The 8629-nt window shown below is 59.5% G+C and overlaps 2 protein-coding genes across 3 annotated transcripts in view; both read right to left on the bottom strand.

The window, feature by feature from the left end:
- Positions 1-2112: 2112 nt before the first annotated feature.
- Positions 2113-3578, bottom strand: BHLHA15 (basic helix-loop-helix family member a15). Its single transcript, XM_080676080.1, has 2 exons — positions 3514-3578; positions 2113-2818 (listed from the first exon to the last, which is right to left on the bottom strand). Exon 2 carries the CDS (start codon positions 2763-2765, stop codon positions 2190-2192), a length of 576 nt encoding a protein of 191 aa, XP_080532206.1. The 5' UTR covers positions 2766-2818; positions 3514-3578; the 3' UTR covers positions 2113-2189.
- Positions 3579-4743: 1165 nt separating this feature from the next.
- LMTK2 (lemur tyrosine kinase 2) overlaps positions 4744-8629 on the bottom strand; it is a 68655-nt gene continuing 64769 nt past the window's right edge. For both annotated transcript variants that reach the window (XM_080676368.1, XM_080676369.1), the window contains exon 14: positions 4744-8313. In XM_080676368.1, the coding sequence (XP_080532494.1) occupies positions 8285-8313 (29 nt within the window). In that variant the 3' untranslated portion in view covers positions 4744-8284. The remainder of the gene's footprint in view (positions 8314-8629) is intronic.

Raw genomic sequence — 8629 nt, 5'->3', positions numbered from 1 at the left:
CCATTAGGGAAAATAAAAGCCAATTTTGGGTCATTTAAGGAACATTTTCACCGCAATTACAGCCTGGGCTGTTCAGTCCAGGGGTTTTCCCAGACAGAGAGGTGCAAGTTCTGGTTGTTCCGCTCCATGGCTTTTGCCTCGGGAGCTGTCTGTTCTGCAGGCAGGTCCACGGCCCAGGTCGGGGCCAGGCGCCGGGACTCCTCGAAGGACAGGTGAGTCCAGCTGGGCTTCGGGCCCACAATGAGGGTCGAGGGAGCAGACTCAGCAGCAGGCCTCTCACCAGACCTGTTCCCTCGCGCCCCCGTATTTAACACCCCAAAGCAGAACTGAGGCCTTTAAAAATCCGTGATGTGGCCACAGGGCATGCAAGTGCCCGCCGGCCTCTGGTGAAGGAGGACTGGACATGTGGGCCCGGGTCAGGACAGAGGAGGTGCAGGTGCACGTCTGGGACCGAGAGCAAGAGCCCCCACGGCTGTCCTTCGAGGCGGTGGCGCAGGCCCTCCCGCGCCCAGCACGCTCTCCCGCGGGTGGACAGAGGGCCGAGGGGCCTGGGAGAAGAGGGCACTGCTGGGCGTCCTCCCTGTGCTTCCAGCTCCGTTGGTCGGTTCCCTCGGCAAGTTCAGGGGCGGACTGAGGCCTGCTCTGGCCTTGGCTCAGCCAGGACAAGAGCCACCAGGTTTGCGGGCCTCACCTGTTTGTTCAGCCAGCAGGCCATCCTCAGCAGGGGTCGCGTGGACCCCATGTGTCCCAAGCTCGGAGTTGCTCTCAACCTCAGGTCCCATTGGTGGGTTGTCCTGACACCACGCACCTTCCCAAGTAGCCACACCTGAGGGCAGTCGGGCGCACCTGGGCCCTCACCTGACAGATGCTGAAGGCTGGCTGGGACGGTGGGGCCGAGGCCAACCAGGCCTCCAGGGCCACCTTCCAGAGGGGCCTGCACCGGGGCCTAGGGAGGCCCAGCCAGTGTCTGACCGGGTGAGTGGCCACGGCTGTTCCGAGGAGTGCCACCCTCTCCTTGATGCCAGGCTGACACACAGCCCAGGGCTGCATTAAACGGCTGGGCCTGGACCTCCGGGGCTGAGACAGTGAGGACACGCATCAGGAACAAGCCCTGGGCTGTACAGCCCCACTCCCGGCCCAGCACTCCCCCATCTACAATGCCCAGGAGGGCTGGCAGAGATCGGGAACAGGGACTGGGCCCCACATGCCAGGCCAACTACCCTCACCCCAGCCCCTGTCACTGTGGTTCCGGCCTGAGGCTGCCAAGGGCCCTGCCCCCTCCCCGTGTTGGCTGTGGGCAGGAGGACAAAGTCGCCAAGCCTGCTGAAGCCAGCGGGGCAGGAACACAGAAGGAAGCTTGGCCCAAGGCTGCGGAGACCTGCCAAGATGCCAGTCCTGTCTTTGCAGAGCAGCCTCGGGTGGGGGAGGGGGCTCCTGGCACCCCAGGCTCTCCCAAGGGGGCCCCTCACCCCAACCAGGACCCAACACCCTAAAGTCCTATCAGACCACAGTCAGCCACAACTATGACAACGAGCAGCAAACCTGGGTGGGACCCGAGGGAGGCCTGGGGATACACCCTCCCCAGAGGGCCAGGGCTGAGAGGCCCAGCCTCAGCGGAGCAGAGCCTCGTGGCCTCTCTCCCATCCTGCCCCAGCCCCCTCAGCACCAGGCCACAGACCCTCTGACCCGCTCAGCCCCTCTGCAAGAGGAGGCAGGAAGAGATCAGCCTCTGGGACCTCTGAAGGTCCCTTTCGAGTTCATTTGAGGTCGTCTGATGAGGGATCCTGTCTAACAGATGCTGAACTCGCTTCAGCCATCTTGGCTCAGCCACACTCCCCAAGTGGCCCTGATCTTTACTTGCCTTGTGCCTCAGTTTACCCTGAATGAGGAGGCTCTGGTGCAGGTTGGAGGCCGTCCCTTCCTGGGCCTGGGCTTCAGGAGGACTGGGGAAACTTACCCAGGACACCTTCCCCTGGGCCCTCCCTTGCTTCAGGAGGGAGCCAGCCGTGAAGAGAATCTACCTGCAAAGGCCTCTCAGCTCCCGTCTAGTCAATTGAAAAACAGGTCCGGGGACCCACGGCTCCATCCAGAAAGGCAGCGGAGTGTTCAGGGAAGATGAAGCCGCTGGGGCCATGTCCGCGTGGGGATGTCACCACCAGCCTGGGGCTCTTGGTGGGCCCAGGGCCGTGCTAGGAGCCCTCGCGGAAGCTGTGGATCTGTGTGGAGTACTTGTGCAGGTGGCCCTCGGGCTGGGCCTCCGGAGCACCCAGGGTGCCCCCCGCCGCCTGCTGCTGCTGCTGCTGCTGCTGGTAGTGTTGGTAGAGCTTCGGGCCAGGTCCCTCCAGGCCCGGAAGGCGGCCGCTGGACATGGTCAGGATGGTGGCCGTCAGCGACTTGATGTAGTTCTTGGCCAGCGTGAGGGTCTCGATCTTGGAGAGCTTCTTGTCGGCGCGCACGTGCGGGATGACCTCGCGCAGCGCCTGGAAGGCGTTGTTCAGCGTGTGCATGCGCTGCCGCTCGCGCTCGTTGCTCTCCAGCCGCCGCTGGACGCTGCTCTCCCGCCGGCCAGCCTGGCCCGAGAGCCCCGGCCGCCGGCGCCCGCCCTCCGCCCGCACCCCCTGCGCCCGCGCGGTCCTGCTCCGCAGACCCTTGGCCAGCGGGGCCCCGGAGCCCGGCTGGGGCCTGTCGGGGGTCTGCTCCCCTGGGGTGGCCTCTGTGTTCTGCGGAGGCACCCGGCGCCTGGGGGGCCGGTTCTTGGTCTTCATGGCTCCAGACTGGTTGTCCCAGGGGGTGGTGGCTCTGAGGGGGGCCCTTGAAGCTGAAATCCAGAACACAGGCCACCCCGTGGTCACGCGGTGGGCCGGTGGACACTCAGAACAGCCAGTGGACACTCAGGGCAGCTACCCGCAGCAGCCTCCTCGCTGCCCAGTGGCAGCTGACCGCTTGGTGCACAGTGACCCCGGGCTGCTTCCCATTGACACACGGAGCCCCCAGCTGGCCCCACACACTCCCATGTTCCTCTTTGATCTCATGGTGACCCCTCAAACCGTACCCTGACCTGGTGGCCCCCTCTCCCCCTGAGTGAGGCGTCCTGAGCCCCGGACTTTTCTCTGGCTGCTGCTTCTCACTGCCCCCAAGTGGCTCCTGGGTTTAGGGGTCAGGCCACCCAGGGTTGTCACCCCCTCCCAGCTCAGGGCGCCCCTCTGCCTGAGACAGCACTGCCTCCCGTGTGCCCCGACCGACGGGCACCGATTCCGGCCACCGCATGGACGGCCCGGCCCGGCCCGGCCATGTCACACGCAGGGACGGCACGGGGGCCAGCTGCTGTGGACCTGGGTCAGCAGAGGTCGACAGTGGCCAGCGCCTGCAGCAGCCCCCAGGCTAAGCCGCGGCGGGTCCCAGTCAGGGCTCTGCGCCCAGACCTCCCACCCAGGCTCCTCTCCAGACCCCACCTGGTCCTGACCCCGGGTCCTCTCCCCGCGGCTCCCCCACCGCCGACCCCTACCCCGTTACCTGGGGATCAGCGATCGCACGCACCAGGGCTGTCCACGGGGGACAAGGACACGTCGCTTTAGCCGCCCCAGGCGGGGCCGCGGCCCCATGTAAATGAGCCCGCGGGGCGGGGCCGGGGCGGGGCCGGTGTCCGCGGAGGCGGGGCGGGGCGCGCACCTGGGGACCCAGCCCGGGGCGCGCCCCCACCCCCGCCGCGGAGCTCTGGCCGCGGCTGGGGAGACTGAGGCCTCCCGGCGAGCCCACCGGCGCGGAGAGGAAGCCGGGACGGCACTGGCGGCCGCACCTGACCTTGGGGTTCAGGCTCAGAACACGGAGCCAGGCCGGAGAATCGCGGAGAAGCCGTGCTGAATAATGCGTTTCCTACACGGGAAGCGGCCACGTCCTCAAAGAGCAGCAGCCCCAGTTCCGGCGAACCCGGCAGCGCCCGGGGGCTGTGCGACACCCCCACCCCCACCCCGCCGGCCCGGTCCTGGTGCCAGGGGAGGGGCCCTGCCCCGCGGGGCACCTGGGCGCCGCCTGCGTGCAAGTCGCCGGGAAGTAAATGGTCATCGGTCTTAGGTCTCCAGGGGGGACAGGCCGGCAGCTGGGGCTCAAGCCGGGCTCTGCCACCCACGTGCTTGACTGACTCGCACCGGCCTTTTCCGCGTTCACAGGCGCCTTGAAAGCATTGGGCTCGGGTCCTGCGCCCGGAGCGCCGTGAGACCGTGGACGGAGGCGCAGGAGCCTGTGCCCCACCCCCCGCAGGATCAGGGTCAGCGCTGTCCCTCGCTGCCGGTCTTGGGCATCTCTGAAGGGGGATCACAGGTCTCCGTCTACTCCCTGAGGGTCACATGGGGGTTCTTATAACCTGAGTTGGGGCCCGGTGTGGTCAGTCTTGGTTAAGAGCCTGCTAGGTGCTCTTGGCAGCTGGGGCCCGGAGAGCGAGGACCGGCGATGGGGATGAGGGCCACGCAGGGCACAGAAAGGCTGGTTTTGAGCTGATAAGCCTCTTGGTTTGGAGCTCATTGGATGCTGGCTGCGGATTACAGACACACATTAAGGCAGCACAAATGCACGTGGACGTCAGTTTCCCGGTCACCACCGTCTGTTCTCCGGGGAGCCGGGGAGCTGGGGAGCCGGGGGATTTAGGTCTGTCTCGGAAAAGGGCATCTGGAGACCAGGGCCGTGCAGCTACCTACCCAGGGTCTTCCGTGTTAGAATTATAGAATAAACACAGCAACAGAGTTTATAAATATATAACTATATTTATTTTGAATATTAAATAGTTTTTAAATTACAAGCAATTTATTGAATCACACTATGCATCAATATACAGTAAAAATCTTACAATTTAAAAATGTACACCATTTAAACTGAAAGTTCCTTAACTGTTACACTGCCGCGAATATGATAACTCTTACAATTGTGTTAAAGTCCAACAGGGAAACCGCACAGGTGTGACTGCCCCTGGGTCCTCCCCTGTGGACGGAACTGAACGGTGGATACGCAGGCCCACTGAGACCTACTAGACAGGTCCAGCCATTCAAATAACGGCTGGTGGTAGCTCAATACTGTCAACACATCTTTAAGGATTTATTTATACATTAAAGAGAACTTCCTTTTTAATAGTCAAAACTTGAGCCAACCCCGTCACAACCTAGGAAGATTGTGTTTGAGATTCAGGTCTGAAGAACTACAGCATTCTTACTCTAAGGCTACTTCTCAGAAGGCTCATGTCTTGCAGCCCCTGACCCGCCTCACTTCTGGAATTTTCAGATGACCAGCGGAGTCAGGTTCAGCCAGGAGCTGCATCCCACACCTGGCCCCTCAGGGCAAACACGCGGCAAGTCAAGTCATTAACCCTACACGCACCCTGTGAACAGAATACTAAGAGAGGCTTTTAAAGTGTTCATGGCAGCAAGACAAAGACTTGTCTTAGATAAACCCATTTCTATAGAAACCACTGCCTGTACGTTTAAAAATAGAATGAGTTTTCAATTCAGCGTTGCTGAGCTTCTTCACCCCTAAGATGAATGGCTTCTTCCCAGACCACAGTCCATGTTTCCGAAGGATTTGGGAGCACTTTTTCTACATTCTTTTTGACTTACAACAGTCATTGATAACACAAGTTAACATCTAGCTAGGAAGGAAGTGAAGGTTAGATTATTTGTACATGGGATTAAACTCCACCAAAGTAGGACTAATTGAATTGAAACCTGATCAATTCCAAGGGAGGCCAGGAAATGTTGTGAGCCAGGTATTTGAAACCTCACCCGTATTCCCTAGAGAATCACTGATTTATTCACTGCATAACTTACAAGAGCAAGTACTGCTTGAAAACCCACTACTGGTATACAACCGAGTTAAAAAAAAAAATGAAACAAAGCACACGCTGACATTTCAAAAATGGGCTGGAAAGTTTAAAGTTTAGTGTACATGATTTATTTCCTGCGTATTGCTTGAGATTTCAAAAGAACATGTCCACGCACGTGTTCATTATAAATATAAAATATTCCCCACCATGCAACCCCACAGTAAGATCTATTCCAACCCCTCCCCCCAACTCAATGTACAAAATGCCTTTTTGGCAATTCATTATGAGAGCGACACAGACTTAAATTAAAATGGGAATTATGTTGTTAAAATCTCCTTAATCATAGTGAAAAATGGTCAACCCAAAAATATCAGATTTAGCCTGGGCTGACTGTGTAAGAAGACTATATGTTCTATGGATTGGCTTGGTTTTAGTCATTAAGTGAACTCCTTAAACCTATACTTTGAAAAAACTAGTATAATGGTCTTATTTCTCGCTAAACCAAGCTGGTAGTTAGATGTAAAAATTCAGAAAGCTCAGGAAGTCTCCATAAGTAAGAAACTCAGAGTTTGGCAACTTTGGCAAAATCACCTCCTAATGCCCTGTTAACTTTTCAAAGTGCACACCACAGGGTCCGGTTCCCAGTAGCGCCCCTGGCCGCACCCGCGCCCTCCCCCCGCCGTGCTCCATGCTCACAGCAAGTGGGGGGTAAAGGGCTCTTCTGCATCCGCAGTCTTGCTCTGGAACATTATTGCTAGTATAGAAAGTTAGTGGGGTGAACCAGAATTGGTAATAAGGATCAGCATTTATTTACTAAGGAAACTAGCCAGCGTCCACACTTGCATCTCGCCCTGGGACAGAGTTCCTGGGACTTACATCCCGTGCCCCCTGGGCCCGCAGTCAGCCTAGGGCTCGGCTGGAGGTGGGAAAGCACATCAGCACCGAGAACACCTGGGGAAGGGCAGCCTGTGGGACCTACAGACCTGGCTCAGCACGGACCCGCCGAGCCCCCCTCAGCGCAGCGCTGCTCCAGCCCTGGGAACGCCCCGATGGTGGAGCAGGACTCGGCTGCAGAACGAGGCCACCAACACATGAGGTCGCACTGCACCACTCGTCCTTTTCCAGGAAGGGGCGGACTTGGGGCTGAATGCAGACGGAGGGTCAGTGCAGGGCGTCCGGGGGCGGCGTCTGGGTGAACGGCCAGGCAGGGCTGCCCCGCTTCCCACCAGGAGGACGTGCTGGCTGCGGAGGCCCCGCCGCTGTCCCTCGTCCCTCCTTCCTCAGTTGCGGGATGGCGTGTAGGGCATCTCCTGCGCGGCAGACACCAGCCGCACCTGGACGTGACATGCCTCAGAGGGGTTTGGAGGGGAATTCAGCTCTGGGGTTATTAAGAGCTCAACACCAGAGGCTGAGCTCTAACCAACAGAATCAAACCCTCTGTGTCCAGAGCCCTGGGGGAGCAGCTCCTCCCTCCGCATCCCGCCTCCCTGCGGGAGGAGTTCAAGGACACGGAGGCCACAGCAGGTGTCCAGTGAAGGGCGGCAGCTCTGGGGGAAGGGCCAGGGGGCCCGCACAGTCTAACCAGCACTCAGTTCTGGGGCGGACTGCCTGTTGATGTTTACCAAAAGGGTTTAAAAGTCCGGGGTGGGGAAGCGCACAGAGGCTGCACGGCTCTCCGCTCCTCAGAGAAGCCTCCTCCGCTACAGGGAAACCGCGGCGTCGTGAATAGATGGGGCCCCAGCCGATCGGACTCAGAAATGTTCCTATGAGGACACGAAGCACTAACGTTCGGACTCAGTTATCGTTTCGAAAGAGGACCATCTGTACAACCCCAGCAACTCCAAGGACTGCACACCCTCCAAGTGTTTAAGCTTTACAAGTACCATGCAGAGCAAATAAACTATAAAACAACCAAAAATCAAGCCAGTGGGAAGCACCAGCTTGACGGCCTTATTTTCCTTGAATAACTTAAGGTTCTGTACAGTATCAGGGACTCTGAGAACATTTACCACAGTGCGATTACAGAAGCAGTCAGTGATTTCTTACCAAGAATAAATAGGGCTCACGGTGCCAAGTCCCACCACGCGCCCTCTGGGCCCGTGCGCAGATGGATGCACGGGTGTGGACACAGAGGACCCCGCGCGGAAACCAGAAACAGCCGGAGCCCGCAGTTCCCCACACACCCGGGCAGTGCCAGCCCTCCCCAAGGGAGACCAGAGCCCGAGTGTCTTCAGTGGTGAGAGTGGCTGCAGGCGCGCAGCTGCCAGGGCAGCAAACCACGCAGGACAGGACCCCGGCTCCCCAGACAGGCTTCCTGCGTGGGCACCAGGCTCGGGCCCGGGCTGGCTCCCTCTCCGCCTCCCGAGTCCTTCTCCCTGTCCCGCCTCAGCAGATGTCGCGGGGATGGCTGTGTGGTGGGCAGCACGGCCCGCCGCCGCGGGGAAGCAGCCGGGAACCTGCGAGTGCGTCCGCATCCACCTAGTCTTTTTCTCCATCTTCACTGCTTCCTGTTTGGGAGAGAGCAAGCAAGGCGGGGGTTAAAGTGACCGTCCCACATAAAAACAGCTGGGGTAGCATCCAGCAGAAAAAGGAACTGAAGCTGCAAGTGTGGGCACCCACCACCTGCCGCGCCCGGGGTGTCTTCCCAGGGCCGCAGGCACATCTGCTCAGCTCCCACGCTGGGTCAATGTCGAGGCTGAGGGCGCAGGAGAGAGCGGCTGTGGCCGGCACACATCTGCCCCTCTGACACGGCGCGAGGTCGTGCGCATTATCTAATCGGCACAATTAAGTGCAGCACAAACACAAACAAAAGCTCTTTATGTT

This window comes from Plecotus auritus, assembly GCF_963455305.1.
Source record: "Plecotus auritus genome assembly, chromosome: 6".
Taxonomy (NCBI): domain Eukaryota; kingdom Metazoa; phylum Chordata; class Mammalia; order Chiroptera; family Vespertilionidae; genus Plecotus; species Plecotus auritus.
Note: the sequence above shows the minus strand (reverse complement) of the source record. Positions and strands in the feature narration are given on the sequence as shown.

Bases quoted from the DNA above. Each gene is read 5' to 3' on its own strand.
- BHLHA15 (XM_080676080.1), bottom strand. From the start codon at position 2,765: ATGAAGACCAAGAACCGGCCCCCCAGGCGCCGGGTGCCTCCGCAGAAC.